This window comes from Leucoraja erinacea, chromosome 18 (assembly GCF_028641065.1).
Source record: "Leucoraja erinacea ecotype New England chromosome 18, Leri_hhj_1, whole genome shotgun sequence".
Lineage (NCBI taxonomy): Eukaryota > Metazoa > Chordata > Chondrichthyes > Rajiformes > Rajidae > Leucoraja > Leucoraja erinaceus.
Window position 1 is genome coordinate 437,980 of NC_073394.1, and position 26,142 is coordinate 464,121.

The following is a 26,142-nucleotide window of genomic DNA, read 5'->3' on the forward strand; positions in this document are numbered from 1 at the left end:
ATTAAAAACACAGAAAGAAATGTCACACTGATTTTCTGAAGGAAAGTCAGCAAAGTCACACCCAACAGAATCAACGTTGCTCACCACTTTCTTTGCACCCTTCCTTCTCCTCGTCTTTCTCCTGCGTTTTCTCGTGGACTTTTCACCAACCTTACTTCCCAACCAGAGGCCGGTTTTACCGCGAGATTTCTGTGTCCTAGCCTTCTTCCTTTTTTTACCTGTAGGGAGATTACACCACCAGTCAGAGTGGGTGGGAACTGCAAGATTAGATATTACATCCACCCACAAAATCCCACCTCGCCTTACGCTAATGGATCTCCTGATCTGCTGAATATACTGATATCAAAGCAGAGAAACACGCACCAAAGAATTCTAGCCACAGTGACAGTGAAGTTACTGAACTAGGTCATGAAGCGACTAGTCCACATGCTCCCCTCAAGGTTTTACGCCCCTCTATAAGATCATGCCTCAACCTACTGTGCTGCAAGGAATGATGTCCCCCGTACAGCTCAGGGCCTCGAGTCACGGCAACATCCTTGTTCACACTATTTCCACATTAATGGCCGTTATCCTATGGCAGGGTGCCTGAACACATTACTCCAACGCCTTGTACAACTACTCCACCTGGTCTCTGACATTGTACAACTACTCCATCTGGTGCATTCCAAGTGCGTGGTTACCTGATCTTTTCCAACGTTTCTTTGTGGTTCGAGCTCGGGGGGCGAGGGGCCGATGGTACACTGCTGTATTTAAACCCGCAACAACACACTCAATGGTTTCATCCAGCAGGCTTGGGTTCATCAGATACTGGGGAACATCCTGTGGACACACACATTACAGGCGTTACAACACAAGCTGAATTACACGTTGGTGTCTTTCAGTGCAACCCAACAACTGCAATCAGCTTCCTTCACCTGACCTTGTGTGACAGAAACTCAGAACGAATGTGAGTCAGAACTACAGCACATGGTACTCATCTTGCCACAGCATCAGAGCTCCATTGAGATGTACAGCATGGAAACAGGCCCTTCAGCCCACATTGTCCATGCCAACCAAGTTGACATACTGGGCTTGTCTTATTTGCCTGCATTTTCCCCACTGTCGTTTCTATCCATTTATCTGTTCAATAGTTTTGTAAAAGTTTGACTTGTATCTGCTTTTATAGTTACATCCAGCAGCTCATTCCACACACGGACAACCTTCCGAATGATAAAGTTGCCTGACGCTGGCAGGTGGGACTAGTGTAGCTGGGACATGTTGGCCGGGGTGGGCAAGTTGGGTCGAAGGGCCTGTTTTCACACTGTGTCACCATGAATCTAGGTCCCTCTTATTTCTCTCTCCTCTCACCTTTTGCCTGTGCCTTCTAAGAATGTTCTAGTGTGGTACAAAGACTGTACAGTCTAGGATTTGATATCAGGAGCTTATGTTAACTGTCCTGTCCCACATCAAACCATCTCCCCACATTCATTCATATCTAGTTTCCTTTAATTTCAAGCCTCCATTAATTTCAACACTATATGGGCTCAATAATAGACCATCCACAGCGTGAAGTAAAGATTTCCAAAGACTGACAAGGGGGAAAACCCTCCTCACTCCTACAGGGAGTCTCTGTTCCTCGTTTACACCACTATCCAGGACCTGTCAACCCTTGAGGTTAGATCAACTCTCAATAAACGGCAGCTGGAAATCTAAAATTAAAATAATTCAGGTCAGACAGCATCTGTGGAAAGTGAAACTTTCAGGTTAAAGACCGTTCACTGGTTCTGATGAAGGATCTTCCACTCGAACCACCTGGTTGCCTGATGCCTCCACAGATGTTGCCTGATGCCTCCACAGATGTTGCCCGATGGACTGATCATTTCCAGCATTTACAATTTTACATCATCTGGCACCTCTCGCCCCAGAAATCACAACGTTAGAAACTGCAGATGCTGGAATCTTGAGCAAAACACAAAGCGCTGGAGGAACTCAACGGGTCCGGAGCTTCAACAGAGTCTTAAACAAACTACTTCCCATCTCGACAGGAACATATAATGAAAGTTACATCGGGGATATGTCCAGGGCAGTTGGTGGTCCAGTGAATGATCACTGAAGATGCTGCTGAAAAATGGAGTAAACACAAGGGGCCCAATAACTCCTGGTTTAATGATCTTCTGACAATGTACTTGGTGTTTGCCTCCTGGTAATTTCACCCATATCCAGACTGTGAAGCTGTCCACGTACCCTGATCTGGTGAGCCCGGGTAATCCTGCTCCTGTTCACATTTGCTCGCACCCTCTCGCTCTGACGAGTCCTCGCTATGGCCCGCGTTCTTCTGGCAGTGAGACGTAACCGAGACGTAGTGGGTTCCTGGGGTGCGTCCGCAATTAGGAACGCTAACTCCTCATCGTCGATCTCTTCTACAGCTGCAGACAGAGGAAACCAGGTTTAATATTACTTCACCAGGCTCTCCCATTAGCCCTTCTATTCTGACGTTTGTGCTTGGATTAAATAACTTTCAGTTATTTGCCCATGCAGCTGGCAAATTCATGTCGAAGGAACCATTACCCTGTGAGCTGGGCAAATCACTGGCTGCTTCATAGCCCCCTGCAACAAGTCACTGACATGCTGATAAATGTAAAAGCCCATCTACAAGGGCTGCTCTCAGGTTGCTCTGTTTAAATACAATGATGGAGAATCCAAATAGAATCCATGTACATTAAGGGAAAGGGAGTAAATAGAGAGAGAATAGAGCCCGTCAGAATTCAATGCAGTCATCTCTGCGTGGAGCCAGAGCATCTCTGCGTGAGCCAGAGCATCTCTGCGTGGAGGCAGTCATCTCTGCGTGGAGCCAGAGCATCTCTGCGTGAGCCAGAGCATCTCTGCGTGGAGCCAGAGCATCTCTGCGCGGAGCCAGAGCATCTCCGCGCGGAGCCAGAGCATCTCCGCGCGGAGCCAGAGCATCTCCGCGCGGAGCCAGAGCATCTCCGCGCGGAGCCAGAGCATCTCCGCGCGGAGCCAGAGCATCTCCGCGCGGAGCCAGAGCATCTCCGCGCGGAGCCAGAGCATCTCCGCGTGGAGCCAGAGCATCTCCGCGTGGAGCCAGAGCATCTCCGCGTGGAGCCAGAGCATCTCTGCGTGGAGCCAGAGCATCTCCGCGTGAGCCAGAGCATCTCCGCGTGGAGGCAGAGCATCTCCGCGCGGAGCCAGAGCATCTCCGCGCGGAGCCAGAGCATCTCCGCGCGGAGCCAGAGCATCTCTGCGTGGAGCCAGAGCATCTCTGCGTGGAGCCAGAGCATCTCTGCGCGGAGCCACAGGAGATGGCAAGAACATTTCTCCTCTGTTTTTACCGTGGTGAATATGTCCCTGTGAGGTACAGCTTGGGAACTATAACCAGTCATCCTAATATTTCTGGTCAGCAAGTTACTGGAGAGGATTAGGGACAAGATATATATGCATTTGGATAGACAGGGGCCGATTTGGGTTAATCGGCATTATTTTGTACGTTTACAAATTTGATTGAGTTTATTGAAGTCAAAAACCAAAAGGTTGACAATTGAGAAGCTGAAGACATTGTCTATATGGATTCAGCAAAGACTTTGATAAGGCTCTGCATGGCAGACTGCTCCACCATCGACCGAGCCCCCCAGTGACCAGCTCCACCGCTGGTGACCCAAGACTCTACAGGGTCCAACAGGGACGTCTAGTTCCTGCTCCACCATAATACTGACTGTCGTCAATGGTCTGTATTAACTACTCTGAGGGAAAGGGGTAAAGTGATGGCACCCAGTTCACACTCTGAACTAGACTGAAAGCTGCACAAGCAGCCCATGCACTTCCAGTGCAGAGCGAGCATCCTCCCACCAACACCAGCTCAGCACCAGCACAGAGAACATCCTCCCACTAACACCAGCTCAGCACCAGCTCAGCACCAGCACACAATGAGCATCCTCCCACCAACACCAGCTCAGCACCAGCACAGTGAGCATCCTCCCACTAGCACCAGCTCAGAGTGAGCATCCTCCCACTAGCACCAGCTCAGCACCAGCACAATGAGCATCTCTCACCAACACCAGCTCAGCACCAGCACAGTGAGCATCCTCCCACTAGCACCAGCTCAGCACCAGCACAGAGTGAGCATCCTCCCACCAGCACCAGCTCAGCACCAGCACAATGAGCATCCTCCCACCAACACCAGCTCAGCACCACCACAATGAGCATCCTCCCACCAGCACCAGCTCAGCACCAGCACAATGATCATCCTCCCCCCAACACCAGCTCAGCACCAGCCCAATCAGCAGCCTCCCACCAGCACCAGCTCAGCACCAGCACAATGAGCATCCTCCCACCAGCACCAGCACAGTGAGCATCCTCCCACTAGCACCAGCTCAGGGCAAGCACAATGAGCATCCTCCCACCAACACCAGCTCAGCACCAGCACAATGAGCATCCTCCCTCTAGCACCAGCTCAGCACCAGCACAATGAGCATCCTCCCACTAGTACCAGCTCACTTTCACTCACCAGCTGTGGGATTGCTCTCAGCACATTCTGGACAAAACCATTCTTCCACTGGGACGGTGTGAAGGGCAGGAGTGAGACAGTCCAAGTGATACCTGGAACAAAAGAGTGACAGCCTGGATCAGCAAATACTCACAGCGCAGACCAGTTGTACATGTGGCATGTAGACATGATAGAGCTAAACGATTCATGAAGTAGCAGTGAATACTTCCCAGCTGGTCAGCAACCCCCAAACAGAAATAGGCACAAAATGCTGAAATAACTCAACGGGACAGGCAGCATCTCTGACCCTTCTTCAGGGTCTCGACCCGAAACGTCACGCATGCCTTCTCTCCAGAGATGCTGCCTGTCCCGCTGAGTTACTCCAGCATTTTGTGTCTACCTTTGATTTAAGCCAGCATGTGCAGTTCCTTCCTACCCAAACAGAAATAGCTCATTTACAACTTAAGATGAGATTTGTCGGCAAGATCTGCCTCTCTGCACAGTCACAAGCCACACTAATTGTGTAGCAGCATGGAGTGATGTGTCATGTCATCCTCCTAACTGAATACAGGAAGGAGCTGGATGAACTGAATGGCCTCATCTGTTCTGACATTGCTTGTATATATGGTGAACTCTTCAGAAGCAGTGAGTAAAGGTTCCAAGCTTTGTCATATTTAAAACACACAATCTGTTTCAAAATCTGTAAAGTTGCTGACTCCATGTTTTGTGTGTTTTGTACTGGAGCCGAAACCCCCATTCAACCTGTACCTTGATTAAAGACCAACTCCTTCCCTCAGTTTATCTTTATACTTTAGTACTTCATCACGTCATTAATTGCCCTCAATATGCACAACACGTCAAGATATGAATCAACATTTACAATGCTTGAACATTTTTTACATCACTTTATTTTGAACCTCTAAATGTCAAACATGAGGAAATAGATCAGATGGGGCATCTTGCTTGGCATGAATGAGTTGGGCCGAAGGGCCAGTTTCTGTACTGTATGACTCTATCTGTAACAGATTTGTGGACCAGTGACCTGGGCTCAGGCCCAGCAAAGAGCTAGCACGGCTAAATGGGCCAAATGGGCAGTATATGGCAATGGTTCCATAGCAACTACCGACAGTGTTCCGTGTGATGGGATTCCACTCCTCTGCACTTACATCGTCACAGTCATGGAAATAAGTGCTTGGACAGAACCTTATGCCAGCACATGGTTCCATCATGGCAGCATCTTTTTTCAGATGGTCAGTCAATGTCTCAGTGTCAAGGAAGGTCGGAGCACCACCCCATGTCCAGCAAAGAATGCTTACTGTCCTGGTTGGTAGCAAACTAGCAACAGAGCTGTGCTAAATGGGCCATTACATTATGGTTGGTTTGTTCCTGGCCTCTCAGGCCCGATCTTGCATTCTGCCCTTTTTGTCTTCAGTCACAAACAAGATTGATTAGTTGAGAAATTGAAATAAAAGGCAACCAATATCGTCAAAGACCCGCACTGTCCTGACCACGCTCTCGTCTCACTGCTACTGTTGGTACAGGAGCCTGGAAACCGTGACCTCCAGATTCAAGGACAGCTTCTTCCCAATCAACGACAGACCCAGAACAATGCACAACACTAACCTCTGCAACTGTGGACTGTGTCTCTGGTGGCACTGGACTATGGGACTGCCGACAGGTACTATTATGGTTACCTAGTATTAGTTATTAGTTTATTGTATACTTATCTCTGTGTCATTGTGTTAATGGGCCTGGCAACATTGTACATATGACAAGCTTTGACTCTTGCCTCTTGCTAGTTTGTCACTACAGAGTACATAGATTAATGTGTTTTAATTAATTAACAGACTTCCTCAGAAACTGAAGGCTAACACAAGTCAGGCAAGTTTGACGAAAGATACTGAGCATGATCAACCATGTGTTGCTTGGTAACTCAGTGACTGCATTGGGCAGTTCAATTTTAAACAAAGCACAACCCCACATTAAAGAGTAAAGATAAGGTGACTGATGGAGCAGATTCTCTGCCCTCTCCACATCCCAAAGCATTTTACCGCCCATGAAATGAACCCTTTCTAGCAATCTAAGAAATGGAACAGCCAAACTGTGTCCAGCAAGCTCCTGTAAACCACATCATGGGAACAGCATGGAAGGCCATTCAACCCATCATCTCTACCAGCTCTATGTAAAAACAATCCTTTTCCGCTTTCCATATCCTTTCAGATATTTATCCAGTTTGTTTTGGAACACTGGACCTCAGCCAATGGAGATGGAGTATTCCCAACTCCATCTATCCTGTGTGGACAGACATTTTTGTTCTATGCTCCCTGATTGATGCACCTTCCGTCAATGGGAACAGTTCCTCTCTATGTCTATCCTCCTGCATTTAAATCCCTCTCAACTGTTCCTCTTCCAAGGAAACTGATTGCAACTCCATATCCACATCATTCAGTTGCTTGTCCCTGGAATGAGTCAATCTCTCCGGCACCCTCCCTAAAGTCTTTGAATCTTTCCGACAGTGCATGGCCCAGAATTAGACACAGTATTCCAGGTTTGGACAAGCCAATGTTCTTCAAAGGACTACTGTGACTTCCTTGCTCTAGTGCCCCAAACAGAAAGCCTCAGATGCCTGTTGCTTCTTAAACCACTTTCCTCACCCACTTTCAACATAGTATGCGCATATGGGGTTCACCTCCCTCGACATTCTGCATCATCTGAAAGCTTAGAAATTATGGCCAAGTACAAATTATTAAGAAAATTACTGTTCCTTGCACCAATCTGTGGGAACTCAGGGAAAGGTAGGAAATGGGCAGACGTGGAACAACCTTTCAGTAACCGACTTCACACCATTGTAAGTTTGTGTGTTCAGAATACTGGGCTTGAAAAGCAAAGTTCCTCACCTCACACTGAGTGAGATGTTCTATGATCCTTTACTATGAGCATTTATTGATCAACCTTGACACGCCACCATTATAATCTTCTCTCCAGTCTAATGAGACAATCTTTCACCACTACTCTCTCATCCCTGTACAGTGTTAGTTCTCTATCCACTGGTAACTACATAGCAACGTGATACTGACCAGGGCATTGGTTGTTATGAAGCTGGTTTGGGGTTAAATATAATCCACAAACAAGCTGTGTTAATTCTCAGGCAAAGCAATAGACAATAGACAATAGGTGCAGGAGTAGGCCATTTGGCCCTTCGAGCCAGCACCCGCCATTCAATGTGATCACGGCTGATCATCCACAATCAGTACCCCGTTCCTGCTTTCTCGTCAAATCCCCTGACTCCGCTATCTTTAAGAGCTCTATCTAACTCTTGACAGCATCCAGAGAATTGGCCTCAATGCCTTATTTCATTCTATCCACATATGACAGTCCCGCCATCCTGGCAATTAACCTCGTGAACCTACGCTGCACTCCCTCAAAAGCACAAAGCACTGGAGGATTCCAGTGGGTCAGGCAGCACCTGTGGAGTGAATGCACAGATGACATTTCGAGTCGGGTTAGGACTGAGAAGGCTTCCGACCTGAAACGTTATCTGTCCATTTCCCTCCACAAATGTTACGTGCCTGCTCAGTTCCTCTAGTACTTTGTTTTTTGTTCAAGATTCTAACATCTACAGTTCCTGTGTCTCTCCACACTGTGTTAAATCTCAACTGAAGCTAAAGAACAGCACAGTTTTGTTGTGAATAAGTGCCGATCCAGTTGAAACATGGTATTCAGTTCTGGCCTTTGCACATTGGGAGGGACTGGCAGATTCACCAGGATGGCACTGGAGTAATCAGCGTTAAACTGTCAGGGTTAAGCACCTTGTACGGAGTTAAGGAATGGTCTAATCATGTACGGGTTGAAACATGTGGCCAGTGATTCATAGGGACATGTCGACAGCAGGGTCCCTGCACATCAGCCCGCCTCTCATGTGGTGTGAGGAAGACAGGGAACTGCTGCAGCTCAACCTGCTCCTGCTCCACTGCTGGACCCCAGGCCTGGCTGGGGTGGGGCACAGCATCAGCCCCTCGCCTTTACACCAGAGGCACCAGCGAGACACCAGCCTTTAAACAGGGAACGGGACCTTTGTGTGCACTTTTCTAATTCATCTTTAAACTGTGATTCAAGCAAAGAGTTCAAGCTCTTTGTTTATGTTCATTATTTATATCCACTTGAACTATCAAACAGCCATGGGGCTCTCTGGGAACAGGGTCTGGATCCACCTTGTGAGGCCCAGTTGCGAACATCTCCACTGGCGGGATCACTCCAGCAGGTGGACCACTCCAGCAGGTGTACACCAGCAGGTGGACCACTCCAGCAGGTGTACACCAGCAGGTGGACCACTCCAGCAGGTGTACACCAGCAGGTGGACCATTCCAGCAGGTGGACCACTCCAGCAGGTGCAGCCCTAGGAACAGCGAGGGGAGGGCAGCATGGTGGGCAAACACAGGCCGTATTCAGTTTGACCCAGCCCAATGTGCTGACATTAACTACCGAAGCTGTGAATGGTACAGCCCTGGGGTGAGTGGTAGAACAGAGGGACTGAGGAGTACAAGCACATAGTTCCATGAAGATGGTATCATTGGTAGATATGGTGGTGATGAAGGCTTCTAGCTCACTGGCCTTCATCAGTGAGGGCACTGGCTATCGAGGTTGGAACATTATCTCACAGTTGCACTAGAAGTTGGTGAGGCCATGTTTTGAGTTGTGTTTAGTTGTGGTCACTCTGTTATAGATAGGATGGATGGTGTTAAACTGGAAAGAGTGCAGAGAATATTTACAATGATGTTGCCTGGACTCTAGGGCTTGAGTTAGGGAGAGGTTGGGCAGACTAAGACTTAATTCCTTGGAGCACAGGAGACCGAGGGGTGTTTTTATACAGGTAATCATGTGGGGCATAGACAGTGTGGAGACCCGGGGCTGGGAAATCAGGAACTAGAGGGCATTGGTGTAAAGCCAGGGGGGAGAGATTGAGCAGAAAACCAAGGGGCAACGTTTTCACACAGTTACAATAATAGACGGGGTGGCACCTTTAAAACAACACTTGGATGGTACATGGATAGGAGAGGTCGAGAGGGACATGGGGGCAAATGGGACTAGCTTAGACAGGATATCTTGGTCAGCATGGACAAGTTGGGCTGAAGGGCCTGTTTCCATGCTGTGTGTCTATGACAGCTGATACATTAGATTTCAACTATTCCTTTCTATAGAAAAATACAGAACGAAAATAAGGGCCCTGAAAAATTTCACAGAAGTCTCAAACTCTCTCGCTGGCCCAAAAAGCTGTCCAATAGGAAATGTCACAGTGGAAATGGATTGACTTTAGTTTGGAGAAGTTGTGGAGTGCATGCCAGTCAATCATGTTCAGATAACAAACATGATTTTACTGGCTGGCTGGAAATGTAAAGGCCAGAACTGTGTACTGATGGTTCCTGTTGATACTATATTTCGTAATTCTGTGGACTGGGCAGCAAGCTACGGTGCAGCGTGCATTCAGGCTTGGCCTTACTATAGCAGAGCAGTTTGTGGGGCTGTTGTGGACAACTGCTCACTGGGTGAGAGCATCAGCTGATGATATTTACAGGCCCAGGTATTCTGCTCCTGCTTTACTACCACAGGCTCATTTCGTTCATTTGTAAGCAAGCAGCTCTGTACACATCAGCACAGCAGCCAGCTGCTGTGACAGCTCGAGATGAGCAGACATTGCCTTTCGCACTCACCCCTGTAGCTTGGGAGAAGGAGCTGAGGTTGACATCAGTGGAGTGCCTTTGGCCACCTCCCTCGGGTCTTTGGCTGCTTCTTTTAGGTGCAGTTCAGCCGTGTTCCAACTGAACGGTGGAGCAGGCTCAGGGGGCTGAGTGGCAGATACGGAGGAAAAGCCAGACGATCAGCTGACTGATCAGCTCCTCCACGTGTGGTCATCTTGTCGGCAGGAAGCCCACGACTATCCAGCTCTAAAGAGAAAGACATTGCTGACAGCCCCGACTCCCACTCATCTCCTATTATCAGACATTCTTGTAAATACCAGCACTGAATCACTGTTTAGACACCCCACTGTAATGCTACCATGTTAAACAACATTCTCATTCATCTGCAGTATTTTGCCAACTCGCTAATGTTCTGTGACCAAACAGCAAAATACAGAATTCTGCAACATCCCAATACCCATAATACAACAATGATACTTTTTTGTTCTATTTTCCAGTATACTGCCTATTATAAACAACCCAGCACGAAGATCACCTTAACCACGTGTCAATGCTGCTGCCTAGTAAAGCATGTGAATCAATGCTAGAAGGGGCAGAGAGTCATACAGCACAGAAACAGGTCCTTCAGCACAACCTCTATTTGTCTGCATCTGGTTCACTTCACTCCAATCATTTCCTGTCCATGTACCAATACAAATGTCTTTGAAATGACGTTATTGTACCTGCCTTTACCACTTCATCCATAGACTCACCACCTTCTACAATGGGAAAAGTTACCCCTCGGGTTCCAATTATTCTTCCCCTCTCACCTTAGACAAAGGCACTCTAGTTTTTGACTCCCCTACTCTAGGGGAAGGACCAGTTGATTACCTTATCCATGTCATAAGAGTGATACAGTGCGAAAACAGACCCTTCATCCCAACTTGCCTTCACCAACCAACATGCCCCATCTACACTAGTCCCACTATCCTGCGTTTGGCTCATATCCCTCTCAACCTGCCCAGAAAAGGGAAGTACAACGAGATCTGCGTGTCACTGAAAGTCAGCATGCAGGTACAGTGAAGCATGCAGGTATAGTGAAGCATGCAGGTACAGTGAAGCATGCAGGTATAGTGAAGCATGCAGGTATAGTGAAGCATGCAGGTATAGTGAAGCATGCAGGTATAGTGAAGCATGCAGGTACAGTGAAGCATGCAGGTATAGTGAAGCATGCAGGTATAGTGAAGCATGCAGGTATAGTGAAGCATGCAGGTATAGTGAAGCATGCAGGTATAGTGGAGCATGAAGGGAGAAGGCAGGAAAATGGGGTTAGGAGGGAGAGATAGATCAGACATGATTGAATGGCGTAGTAGACTTGATGGGCCAAATGGCCTAAATCTGCTCCTATCGCTTATGACATGACTTATGACGGCCGTGTTCTATAATACCATCATCACACTCAACACGGCCCTGTTCTACAACACTCAGCATAGCCCGACTATTTGCTGTGCAAGTCCTGCCTTGCTTTCTTTTACTAATATGCATTGACATATGAAACTATTGAAACTGGATAGAAAATTGGCTTTATGGAAGGATGCAGAGGGTGACGGTGGAAGGTTGCTTCTCGGACTGGAGATCTGTGACCAGTGGTGTGCTTCGGGGTTTGGCGCTGGGCCCGTTACTGCTTGCCATCTCTATCAATGATTTGGATGACAAACATGGTAAGATTAATGAGGAAATATTAAATAGATAGAACCACTTGGATAGTGACTTTTATATAAGCTAGATAATTTGCAAAAGAAAAGCTTAAAGTTTTCCTGAACTGAAATAAAGTGCAAACAGACAGATACACACAGGCAAAGATGAATCAAAACATGGAGGCCTGAACCTGAATCTGCTTAGCTTAGGTTTATTGCTGAGGCACTGGAGGAAATTGTATTTGATATGACTTTGTGTTGAAGAATAGATAACTGAAAAGGGGCCTCTTCTTAGGCCAGAGGTCAGTTTTTCTTTTCTTTGTGGACATTCTTGAGCTGTGAGGTTTGTGCTTAGTTTGAGATAATAGGCCCTGTAGTTAGCCTTGGCTATGTTGAATTAGGATGGATGTGAGGGGAGTATTTGTAAAAGACCTTGTAGAGAGATTGGAAATACAGCTCCCAGAGATAGCAGGAAAAGGGGAGGCTGTAAGTTAAGCTGTATGAAGTATGTAAGATAAGTGAATCCTGGAACCAAACACTAATTAAGTAAGTTGACAGATTTACGACCAATGTATCCTTGGTTGGGATGTGAATGGGTTTTGAACTTAGAAACTGTAATTCAGCAAACTTATATAATTAATGTTTTAAGGACATAGGTAAAAGTATTTCAAACTGTGAAATTGTAGTAAAACAAATTATGAAATGTATGGCCTTAGTAGAAAGGTACACTTTAGGCATAGAAATGGTTTAGATTTATATAAATATCTTTCTTCTTGGTATGGGAAGTGTGTATGACTTCCGTGTGATCATTGTATGTATCTTATATTTTGAGGAGTGGTCTTTCATAAGAGCCTACTGGGGTTTTGCTGTGTTGAAATAAAATAATTCTAAGTAAAGTTATAACACAGGCAAACAAAGGTTGTAAGATGAGGCCGGGAAGGGGGATCATGTGACTAATGTTGTAAATCACCAGAAGGACTCAGATGATTGGTTACTAGCTTGTCATACCCTCTGTATCTGAAATGTCTAATACCTATATAAATGCCATGAGTTTGTATCAAAGTTACTCCTCTCTGGACCCGCCCCAGAGCATCAGCTCTGTGTTGGAAGGTTCGAGAGACTAGTCTCAGCTAAATAAATAATTGATTTTAACAGCAACAAGTTTGAGTCAAGGTGACTTTAGATTGACAGAACTCAGTTTAACATTAGCAAGTTTCCATATAATACATAAGTGGGTGGTTTTGCAGGTACTGAAGATAGTTGTGCAAAATTACAGCAGGATCTTGATCAATTAGCCAAGTGGGCTGAGGAATGGTTGATGGAATGTAATGCAGAAAAATGTGAGGTGTTGCATTTTAAGAAGTCTAATATGGGCAGGACTTACACAATGAATGGTAGGGCTCTGAGTAGTGTTGTAGAGTTATATAAGTTATATAGGATGTTGGTGAGGCCACATTTAAGAGTATTATGTTCAGTTCTGGGCACTGTATAATAGGAAAAATGTTGTCAAGCTGGAAAGGGTACAGAGAAGATTTACGAGGATGTTGCCAGGACTAGATGGTCTGAGCTATAGGGAGAGGTTGCGTAGCCTGGGACTATTCCTTGGAGCGTAGGAGGATGAGGGGTGATCCTATAGGGGTGTATAAGATCATGAGAGGAATAGCTTGAGTAGATGCACCAAGTCTCTTGCCCAGAATTAAGGACCAGAGGGCAGAGGTTTAAGATGAAGGGGAAATGATTCGATAGGAATCTGAGTGGTAACTTTTTCAGACAAAGGGTGGTGGATGTATGGAACAAGCTGTCAGAGGATGTAATTGAGGCAAGCACTATCCCAACATTTAAGAAACAGGTACATTGATAGAACAGGTTTGGAATGATATGGACCAAATGCTAGCAGGTGGGACACGTGTAGCTGGGACATGTTGGCCATTGTGGGACTGTTTCCACACTGTATCACTCTATACCACAACTACATGGGCAGTAACAAGTTATCCAGACCAATAGTGCAGCACTATACAGATGGGGCAATCCGTTGAATGCCTGATCATTATTTCACACAGCAACAAAACAGTGCAACATGGCCATATGCACATCTGCTGCAATGCAAACCTATCAGTAGTGCTTCATTGTAAACAATTGTCAGATATCCTGAAAGGATATAAAGGCAGTACTAAGCACAAACCTTTCCAGACACATTTGTCTTTGTGTCATCATTTGTATTAAACCTTTACTATAAACTAGAAAAGCATTTTAATAAATCTAATCAGAGAATTTTCATGTTTCAGTTCCATTGTTTTGGCTTCAAACCCCAAGATTGAACTATTGTCAGCCCACATCACCGCTGTAGAGGCACAGGGGCACACAACACGCTAACAGGCTCTTCGGCCCAACTTGTCCATGCTGACCAAGATGCACCATCTAAACTAGTCCCAGTCACCCACATTTCACCAATATGCCTCTAAATGTATTGACATGACTATTTATGTACCTCAACTGGCAGCTCGTTCCATATATCCCCGTGTCTCTCAGATTCCTATTAAATCTTTCCCCTCTTACCATAGACCGATAGTTCTTGACTTCTCTACCCTGGTAAAAGAGTCTGCATTCATCATATCTATTCCCCTAGTGATCTTATTCACCTCTGTAAGATCACCCCTCATCCTTCTGGGCACCAAGCAATAAAGTCCCAACATTTACAGTAATCCCAAGGTGAATGCAGGAACACATCTCATCCATCGTATTGGCCTTTCTTAACTTCACCAAGTCTTCAACCAAGGGAGAATGGAAAACTCTCTCAAACTGAAGCCAGCATCGTATGCAGACAAGACTCGCATCTGTTCACGCTCTATTGTACCAGCACTGCCTAAAGCTGACTGAGGGAAAGCATGATTCATGATTGAATCCTCACGCCTGGCACGCAGCTCGTGAAGTAGCATTGATCCACCCCCTTTCTATCCACCCCCCCATTTCCCCAGGCCCGCAACCTTGGCATGATCTTTGATTCCACCCTCTCCCTTGAGCCTCACATCCGCCATGTCATTAAAACCTCCTTCTTTCATCTCCGCAACATCGCCAAACTCAGACCCTCTCTCACACCTCCCGCTGCTGAAAGACTCATTCATGCCTTCATCTCCTCCCGACTGGACTACTGCAACTCACTTCTCCTTGGCATCAGCTCCACCTACATCAACCGACTCCAACTCGTCCAGAACGCAGCCGCCCGACTCGTCACCCACACCAAATCCTGGCATCACATCACTCCAGTCCTCAAACAACTTCACTGGCTTCCCATCTCCCACCGGATCAACTACAAAATCCTGATCCTACAAAGCCCTCTACCATCTGGCCCCCCCATATCTCACTGACCTCCTCTCCCCCTACCAACCCTCACGGTCCCTCAGATCCACATCAGCCGGTCTCCTCTCCATCCATAAGTCCAACCTCCGCAGTTTTGGGGACAGAGCCTTCTCCAGGGCAGCTCCCAGGCTCTGGAACTCCCTCCCCCAACTGATCCGCAATTCCGTGTCCCTCACCATCTTCCAGTCCCGCCTCAAGACCCATCTCTTCACCTCTGCCTATCCTTAGCCCCACATCCCCCTCCCTTTTCATCTGTGCATTAATTGCCTCATATTGTGTTTTGTATTGAATTCTGTCTTTAATTTGTGTACTAGTCATGTCTCTACTATTTATTTCATTCCCCTTACATGTTTTTCCTCTACCTGCTAAATTTTTGTAAGGTGTCCTTGAGACTCTTGAAAGGCGCCCATAAATAAGATTTATTATTATTATTATTATCTGAGGGACAGGGACAACCTCCAATACAGACGTCAAAGCTCCCTGCTCGATCCTTCAACTACATCCACAGTGATGGCATCAGTGCCCTCTTGCAGCAAACAGCCCCAGGACTGAAACATTGACCATGCTCAACCTGCTCTGATGAGCCTGCCTGAAACCCAACTCCCAAAACAAGTACTCTGTTTTGTTCTGCTGTCTCAAAAATGTTGCACTTTAAGGATGTTTCTCAAAGGCTTCTACACAAAAGGATTATGTCCGCACCAACTCATTGAACCCTCTGGCCAAGGGATACAGTGCCCGTGGGAGAAGCATCCAGGAGGTTCTGAACCCCAACAGGTCTCAACAATGGGAGCACACAGAGGGGGAAGTACAAACAGTAGATTGAGCACTCCGTTTCCTCATCAAGCACCATCTGTACCACTGGGGCAGCCTGGAGATTTGACATTGACCTCATTGGTCATCTCAGAACTGATAGAAGCAAGTCACACTAGACTACAAGATGCCTACGTAAACAGATCAGGCTGCCATTACTCCTCTCCCCACCACAGCCATTCCACTGTGACCAGCACAGAATAGTAACAGCACGACTAGTTTACATGCCAGCTTCCTGTCTAAATGTGGCCAAACAAATTTATCATGGAAATAGGACAGAGTGCAATGTTCAATATGGGTGCACATTACATGAGAGGAGACTTGTACAAATCACTGCCACCCCACCACAAACCCACACTGCACTGGCCTCAATGTGCATTGTGTAACTCAGTGGCTAACAGTCAGTCATCCATTAGAAATTGCTTGTGCATGCACAACTCAGACATAGACTTCCCTTCTTGCTGCAACGAGGTCAAGTCAAGTCTGATGTCAGCATTTTAAATGGAGAACTATGTAATCTGTCTGCATGAGTATTCCATGCAATGGTGCAGGGTCTGCACAGTGTTGCATGCAATGCTGCAGGGTCAGGCTGCAACAGCATTGCTTCCACCCCTTGCTCCCTTCTCATTGTATCCCCTGGTGCACTAGGGTAGCATAATGAGCAAAACGCTGCTGGAGGAACTCAGTAACTCAGGCAACATCCATGGAGGGAGATGGACAGATTCCTCCTCGTCCCTCTTTATCAAACACCCTTTGTCTCCATTTCATTTCTAGCCATTCCACCATCACCCTCCACCCCCCCCCCCTCACCTGTATCCACCTATCACATGGCAGGCTTGCCACCACCACCTGCCCCCCACCTCTCTTTTTCAGCTTTCCCCCTCTCTCCTTCATGTCCCGACCCGAGATGTTGTCTGTCCATTTCTCTCCACAGACGCTGTCTGACCCGATCAGTTCCTTGTTATTTTGCTTAAGATTGCAACATCTGTAGACTTTGGTGTGGCCATGTTAAAGACACATGCTTGTGTTTGTAAGGGGTTACACTACCTGAACATTTCAACATGAAGAGGATTTCAATGATCAGTTGATCAACCAGAATTAGAACTAATCAGACATATGCCTGCCTATAATTCAGCTACGTTTCCATACTCTGGTCCCGATGAGATCCCCATCCGTCCCCCTGCAAACCTTGTCCAAGGCCCTGTGATGAAACATACAGGGCCCTGCATTCACTAACCTCCATACAACTGTCTCCACAGAGAGGATTTCAGTTCAATCAAGATAATGTTAGTTGGAGCAAAAATCGAACTGCTGGAAGAACTTAGCAGGTCAGTTAGCATTAGGGGCGGGAAATGGACAGTCAATATTTCACTCGAGGCCCTTCATCTGGAATCAGAGACCAGATACAAAATGCCGACTGTCCTTTTCCATTCACAGATGTTGATCCACTGAGATCTTCCAGCAGTTTGATGTTTGCTCCAAATGCCAGCATCTGCAGTCCTTTGTGTGGCGATAATGTTAATCAGACACTTCATAGATTGTGCTTCAATTGCTACTTTACAGAATGAATACTTTGATGTTGGAGCCCACATGCAGATTTACTGCTGATACTACCAATACTCCACTGAAAACTACAACATGATTTGAGGAATTATTATAGTGAACACTGTCATTATCCCGAAGAGAAACAGCCAACTGATGGTAGAACCTGCAGACTCCCGGGGAGTGGACAGTCAGGGTGAAAGCAGAACAGGAATAGGTGGGGCCTCGTATCACAATGTGTTTAAAGAAACTATAAACTTGAGCTTCAGACCTGGAATATTAACTGTAATGTTGCAGTTACATGTATGGGATAAGTCAAATGATAGTTATTATCATTTAATATCTTGGAAACTTCAAATATTAAAGACACAGTGCTGGAGTAACTCAGGGGGTCAGGCAGCATAAAAACATAGAAAACAGCTGCAGGAGGAGGCCATTCGGCCCTTCGAGCCAGCACCACCATTCATTGTGACCATGGCTGATCGTCCCCAATCAATAACCCGTGCCTGCCTTCTCCCCACATCCCTTGTCTCCACTAGCCCCTAGAGCTCTATCTATCTCGCTCTTAAATCCATCCAGTGACTTGGCCTCCACTGCCCTCTGTGGCAGGGAATTCCATAAATTCACAACTCTCTGGGTGAAAAACGTTTTTTCTCACCTCAGTCTTAAATGACCCTCCCTTTATTCTAAGCATCTCTGGAGAACATGGATGGGTGACGTTTCCACCAACATCCCTTCCTCTAGCTTCACAATTCACAACTCTTCAATCATTTTGTCCCACACTTTGTCCTTTGCCCTAGCTATCTGCCTATCAACCCCCCCCCCTCCCTCACCACTGTGCAGCTATTATCTGCTAAACTTCGTCCTTCCAGCTCTCTCCTCCCCCCTGCTCCCCCACATCTGGTTTGATGAAGGGTCTCGACCCGAAACGCCTGACCCGCTGAGTTACTCCAGCACTCTGTGAAACGTCACCTATCCATGTTCTCCACAGATGCTGCCTGACCCGCTGAGTTACTCCAGCACTCTGTGAAACGTCACCTATCCATGTTCTCCACAGATGCTGCCTGACCCACTGAGTTACTCTAGCACTTTTTTACTCCAGCTATTTTTATAAACCAGCACCTGCAGTTCCTTGTTTCAACATCAATGGCAACTGTGTCTGAAGCCTATTATTACTGCAGTGAATTATAAGCAGGAACGTAGGCAATTGCCCGATAAAACACACTCACTACTTGAGGCAGAAGTGATGCCGTTCTCATATTGGCCAAAGGATCAGAGACCAGTGAGAGAAATGGGTCCCAGGGACCATCGACTAAAAGCTGCTCTCAACAGTGCTAAACTTTGGATAAACAATTGACATCAGATGGGCACAGTAATGAAAGCAATTGTCTACGTCTCCACACAGCGTTAGATTAGCTCCACATCCAGCTGGTTACATACCCCGCATCACAACCATCACAGAGGAGAAGGCTATCTTCCCGGTCACTCCGTCCACACACCTCACAGTTTGTCACGTCCTCTTGCCCCTCTTCATTGTCTTTGTTAGGGTTCAGTACTGGAAGCTTCAAAAGAAATTGAAGGTTTTAGTAATCATATATCTGACAGACTTATTATACCTCAAGGGTGGCACAGTGGAGCAGCGGTAGAGTTTTTTTGGCCTTCCATCACAGCAATGTAATGGATGTTTATGTAAATTATGTTGTGTCTCGGGTCTATTTAACTTTCTGGTGCTTTCCCCACAGTGGAAAGCTTTGATTCTGCTGTGGGGGGACGTTTGTGAACTCTAAAATGTGGTGTGTCCATTTTATTCATTTTTATTTTTTAACCTACTTCTATGGTTTGTAATGGAACTTATTATTTAATTTATGTAAAGCACTTTGGGGTCAATGCAAATTGACTAAAAATGTGCTATATAAATAAACTTACTTTACTTTACTTTACTTTACTACCTTACAGCGCTGGAGATCCAGGTTCCATCCCGACTATGGGCGTTGTCTGTACTCCGTTTGTACGTTCTCCCCGTGACCTGCGTGGGTTTTATCTAAGATCTTCAGTTTCCTCCCACACTCCAAGGACGTACAGGTTTGTAGGTTAATTGTCTTGGTAAATGTAAAAAAACTGTCCCAAGTGTGTGTAGGATAGTGTTAATATGCGGGGATCTCTGGTCGGCCGAAGGGCCTCTCTCCGCGCTGCATCTCTAAACAAAATTACACTAAACTCATGTGCTGCACAGATCAGCTGTCAAAGGGGCGAGGTTGTGAAGCCACAGTGTGGGAGGGACATCAGATTCATTTGTAAAAATAACATTCTATTACAGCAAGGACAGAATGCTAAACTAGTGTTAGCCAGAGCTGTATACATGTGCATGCCTGGTTCAGACAGGGTCACATGCCAGCCTCTCCTGACTGTAACCAAGATTCATTCATGTGTACTGTTCCCAACACCACCGTGACAAACAGAATGTTTACCAAGCAGAACTGAATGAGGAAAAATAGTAATCGCTTCTCTATTGATGCAATAAGCAGTTAGCATACTGTTATATTCCGGACGGCAGAATGAATAACAACTTACACGCAGGTTGCCTGGATCACGAGAGAGATTTATTACCCATCATTCCCTGCTTAAATTGAACACCAACTCATTAACATACACATGAATATGTATGAACACATAGCACTGCTCTCCTTTAAATCTAAGTACTCAGTTACAATTTTGTTGCTGTGATACTTGATTTAAACCAGTATATATAAAATCTTAAATGATAAACATAATATATTTATTTTACATATCTACACATTTTTGTTCTACTTGTGCAGTGATTTATTTAACTTACAAACCTAACCTGGCTACGGGTTTACGCATCCTGCCTGATCGTCTAACAGTAACAGGTGTAAGAGGTTTAGGTGTTGACTCAACTGTAGGCTTGCTTGGCTCTGTTTTAGTACCCTGACTTTGACCAGAGGAATCTGTTTCATTGTCTGCACTAACTGAACTTTGTGCTTCAATCACAGTGGTCTCTTCCAACTCGGCTTCAGATAAAAACTCAGGATTAGGACTTCATGCTCAGTTTTTGGTTCATCTTTGGCAGGACTCATTTGATCAACATGAACACTTTTGATCCAATCTCTAACTTCAACTAGGTATCTTTTTGTTCCACACACTTCCACTATTTTCCCAACATCCCATTTGTCTCGACTGGACTTGTTGGGAGGACTGAGAACATGAACCTGTTCATCTGGCTTGATGTAGCTCTCCTTTTTGTGGGAGTCAAAATGGCGTTTTTGACTTAACTGTTTTTGCTCAACTATCAAGGCCAAATTCGGTTGAACTAGACCTATTCTTAGCCTTCTCTTCATCAACAGTTCTGCAGGTGAGTAACCTGTTTTTGTGTGTTGTGTGGTTCTGTACTTCAGCAAGAAACTAGCCAAACGATGTTTCATGCTGAGCTTTGAACTACCCTGCAAAACCTGTTTCTTGAGAGCGTGTTTGACAATTCTAATAGACCTTTCCGCCTCCCCGTTAGAGACTCGACAGTATGGAGGAACAAGCGTGTGTTTTACACCCTTCTGCTGCATGAACTCTTTGAACCGTTCTGAACGAAACTGAGGCCCGTTATCAGAAACAGGTTCTTCCGGTAAACCATGGCATGCAAAAATTGATCTCAACTCATCTATGGTACACTCAGTAGTAGTGCTTGACCCCATATGCTTAACCTCAATCCATTTGGAATGATCATCTACTAGTACCAGAAAGTGATCATTACCCTTTTCACAAACATCTACATGAACTCTGTGAAAAAGTCTACTTGGCCATGACCAGGGTTGCAGTGGTGTTTTTGGTGGTTTACTCCGGCAATTTTGGCAGACGCTACATTTGCTCACCAGTGACTCGATGTCAGCGTCAATACCAGGCCAATACACACAACTTCCGGCAATTGACTCCATGCTTACTATGCCTGGATGTTTGGTATGAAGTTCATTCATGATTTTGTTTCTCAAAGACTCTGGTACAACCACGCTGTAACCCCACTTAATGCATCCCTGCTCACATGATAATTCATGGCGTCGATTATGGAAAGGTTTCAGCTCTGAGTTCAGAATTCAGTTCAATCCACTATCGATTTCAGTCCATCCGTTCAATGTCTGTTCATAGACCCACTTCAGCTCATTGTTTTTCTCTGTTTCTGCTGCAATTTCTGCTGCACTCACTGGAAAGTCTTCATCTACAACTTGCAGTGTGTAGATTGAGTTCTCACTTCCCCTGTCAGAGTTCTCATGGGGCAACCGGGACAACGCATCTGCAATTGCGTTGCATTTGGAGCTTCTGTACTCAACCTTGTAGTCATACTGGGACAGTAAAATTGCCCAGCGCTGCATCCTTGATGCTGCCATGGAATGTATAGCTGACTTGGGACCCAGTATCACTACTAGTGGCTTGTGATCAGTCAATAGGGTGAATGGTCTGCCGAGACGAAACTGATGGAATGTCTTGATTCTGAACACGATACTGAGTGGTTCCTTTTCTATCTGCGCATTGTTGCGTTCACTCGATGATAGGGTGCGGGATGCAAAAGCAATAGGCTTTTCCTGACCGTCATTCATTACATGGGAGATCACTGCACCTACACCATAACTTGAAGCATCACAAGCAAGTTTCATCTCGCGTGTTGTATCGTAGTGAACAAGGAGTTTGTCACTTGTCAAGTCTTCCTTGCAGATGTCAAATGCACATTGCTGTTCCTTTCCCCACGTCCATTTCACATCTTTTTGTAGCAGATGATGTAGTGGCTTTAGCACAGTTGCTAAATCTGGAAGGAATCGTGCAAAGAACTGCACCATCCCAAGGAATGATCGTAGCTATGACACATTGTTGGGTTTTGGCATCTACATTGTCCAAGGTAGACCACCTGTGACTGCGCAAATGCACATTTACTTTGTCGCAGTTTGACATTGTGGCAGTTCAGTCGTGTGAGAACTTCCTCTAGGATTTCCAGATGTTCTACCATGCCCTCTGTGAATATCAGTAGGTCATACTGGTTGCACACACAGTGCGGAATACCTTGTAATATTTTGTCCATGATAGACTGAAAAAATTTCAGCGACGATTTCACACCATAGGGCAGCTTTGGATATGATTACAAGCCCTTATGTGTGTTGAAAGTCAAGTACTGCTGACTTTCCTTGTCAACATTGAGTTGGGCGCAAGTGTGAGACAAATCCAGTTTAGTGAAGACTCTTGCTCCGCTAAGTTCTGCGTACAGATCTTACGAGGTTGGTAACGGATATTATTCATCATCAACGGCTTGGTTGATTGTGACTTTGTAGTCACCACATAGTCGAACAGTTTTGCCGGCCTTGGGTACGGCCACAATTGGCTTTGCCCAGTTACTCTGGTCTGTCTTCACGTGTACTCCATTACACTCTAATCTGTCAAGTTCTACCTCCACTTGTTGCTTTAGTGCATATGGTACAGGTCTTGGTCGACAATACACAAGTCTCACATCTTGCTTAAGTCGAATGTGTGCAGAATACCCTATTATTCCTGGGTAACTATCGGCAAAAATCTCTGCATGTTTGCTTATGACGTTTTCAAAACGTGATTTGGACAAATCGACGTGGAAAATGTTCTTCTAGTCTAACTCTATTCTACTCAGCCAATCCTTTCCAAGGAGGGTTGGTTTATTTCTGTAGCTGGCCACTATGATGGGCAGTGTTAATGACTGACCATTATGCTGAACTTTACAGTTCATTTGTCCACAAGTCTCCAAAACTTCACCTGAGTAGGTTCTCAGCTTGACCTTATTCTCAAACAATGGTATTTGCGGGAACTTTGTTTCGTACAGGTCTTTGCTCATGACCGAACAATCTGCTGCCGTGTCAATACGCATATCGATTAACTGTTCATTTATTAATAGTTTAGTTCGAAAGTCCTTGTCTTGGCTGGTTGTATGCTTATCGATGTTGGTTGCATAAATGGTGTACAACCCAAGTTCATTTACATCTGAGTTCATCTCCAAGTTGTGAACTCCTTTCTGGTGTTTTCACTTGATTCCCGCAGATTGTTGGTTTCCTGTTTTAAGCTTGGCCCGACATGCTGAGGCGATATGGCCTTTCTTCTGGCAGTGATAGCACTTGGCCATTTTGAACGGTCAAAATTGGGATGAGTGGTTACCGTTGCAACGATAACAACTGGTTGAACTCGGCTCTCCGCCATACTTTGGTTTTGGTTTAGCGCCTCTTGGTTTGGCCATAGGCACTGCCTTGTGACTGTAAACGGCCGCTGCAGTTCGTGGTGGGCGAAACTTGCGAGCATTATTTGATGCCATCTCCATCGTGGTAGCAATCTTGCATGCTTTCTCGAATGTGAGATCTGGAATGTTCATCAGTTTGGACTGAATTCATTCATCCACTAGACCACAGACAAATCTGTTGCGTAGTGCGCGCCTGAGAAAGGTTCCACAAGTTACAGTGCAAAGTTACGTTTTTCAAGGCAACAATGTACTCATTGATTGTCTCATTCTGCTTCTGGTTTCTGGTGCCAAATTTATAGCTTTCTGCAATTTCCAGAGGCTTTGGGTTGAAGTGCTCCTCCAACTTCTTTATAATGTCATTGAATGGCACGTATTTTGCCTTTAAGGGTTCAAGGAGATTCACGAGTGTGCCGTACACTTCAGGACCGAGCTCCGTGAGCAGAATCGTTTTCATGCGTTCACAAACGGCCTTATTTGTTTCAGTCACTATCTCTCCTTCACCACTATGTTGTTTGCCATGAAAAACATGTTTGCTCTCTCCATATAGGAGCTGAACGGCTCTCTACTCTTGTCAACTGTGCCAAGGTTTCCGATGTAGCCCGTGGACACTGCCATCGTGTCGTTCTCTTTTTTTTATTAAAGAATCTGTTCAAAAACCCCGAATTCCTGTCAGTTCTGGTGTAACAATTCACCTAAAACTTAGCCGTACAAAAGCTATTTAGCTTGAGGAACTCAACAAATAAAAATCTTATACAATCCCAAGAATGGCATCTTGCCACGTAGACACAACACAGAGATAGCCTGACAAACTCTCGACGATTTGTCCAGCTGCTATTTTAAACAACATTCCCCTGCATAGAAGGATCTGCGGCTATCGTGTCCAGCTCGCAAACAACTGCGACACAATTCCGTATTTACTGTTTAAAATGTTCAACCAATACTGCATGTTGCAAAACAGTCCTGCACTGTAATTATAGGATGAGTTGACAAATTCTATCTCATCCTCGTCGCCAAATATGTTATATTCCGGACGCAGAATGGATAACAACTTACACGCAGGTTGCCTGGATCATGAGAGAGAGATTTATATGTTTTTGTATGAATACATTACACATACCAACTCACCTTCTTTAAAACTGTCCCTCCAAAATGTGTACGCACACAGATGTTTTTGAAAGTGATTCGATCCACAGGGCATGAATTGGCATTCTGTAGGAGAGATACATTGAAAAACCCCATCAGGACATTTCCTTTTACTTAGTAAAGCTGACATGAAACAATTTGCTTTGTAATTTTTTGATTTGGCATCTAGGTACTTATTCCACGTAGAATGTGCATGCAAGGAACTGCTCACTATTACATGTGCTTCTATGTCTGGGAGCAAGCATTGCAACAGCACCGTTCACCTCCTCAGGAGGTCCCTCAGCTCTTTACACCCAACTAAATAATATTGGTGATTGTACTCACCCACTTCAGCACAATATATTGGTGTTGTTACACTGTAGATTACTGTACATCCCTTCAGCATAGCTTGCCCATGCCTGCCTACATTGACATCCTGGACTTGTCCTATCTGCTATTCTATAAACCTGTTCCAAAGTAGTAATTGTATCTTGCTCAGTAGCTTCCTCTGGCAGCTCATTCCAGACACAATCTGCCCTCCGAGTGAACAAGTTGTCCCTGAGGTGGATGGGATGTGGGTCACTGAGCAAAGGCTTTACACATCCTAAATCAGTCTAGAACAGGCAGTGGTGCTGGCCTTCATCAGAGGGGCATTGAGCACAAGTCACAGCTTCAGGGGACTTTAGTGAGGCCACATTTATAGTATTGTGTGCACTGATGATCATCCCATTACAGGAAGAATCTGAAGGCTTTGGAAAGGGTGCAGAAGAGGTTTACCAGAATGTTGCTTGGATTAGAGGAGAGTAGCTACAGTGAGCTTAAATTGGATTGTTTGCTGTGGAATGTCAGAGACTGAGGGGAGACCTTATAGAAGTATATAAAATGATGACTAGCGGATAGATGGGGTAGACGATCAGAACTATCTCCCTGGGTAGAAATGTCAAAGACATTTATGCCACTTTAGGGCATATCTTTAAGGTGAGAAGGCATTAACATGAGACCACGTTAAACTAATCTCAGCCTGTGTGTGATCCATATCCCTGCATTTCCATGTGCCTATCCACAGCTTCTTAAATGTCACTATAATATCAGCCACCATGTTCCAGGGATAGGTCACTGATTTCATTCCACTCAGGGCTGAAGCAGTTTCTGGTTGACTAAATGTTACCTCCTCAAATTGCTGGGAGATTCAACAATTATAACCCCCTA

At 45.6% G+C, this 26,142-nt stretch overlaps 1 protein-coding gene across 2 annotated transcripts in view; it reads right to left on the reverse strand.

Annotated features, from left to right (window-relative positions):
* phrf1 (PHD and ring finger domains 1) overlaps positions 1 to 26,142 on the reverse strand; it is a 67,525-nt gene that overhangs the window by 22,136 nt on the left and 19,247 nt on the right. For both annotated transcript variants that reach the window (XM_055649118.1, XM_055649117.1), the window contains 6 exons: positions 24,937 to 25,020; positions 19,002 to 19,123; positions 4,502 to 4,593; positions 2,224 to 2,405; positions 681 to 819; positions 85 to 218 (listed from right to left, as the gene is read on the reverse strand). In XM_055649118.1, the coding sequence (XP_055505093.1) occupies positions 85 to 218; positions 681 to 819; positions 2,224 to 2,405; positions 4,502 to 4,593; positions 19,002 to 19,123; positions 24,937 to 25,020 (753 nt within the window). The remainder of the gene's footprint in view (positions 1 to 84; positions 219 to 680; positions 820 to 2,223; positions 2,406 to 4,501; positions 4,594 to 19,001; positions 19,124 to 24,936; positions 25,021 to 26,142) is intronic.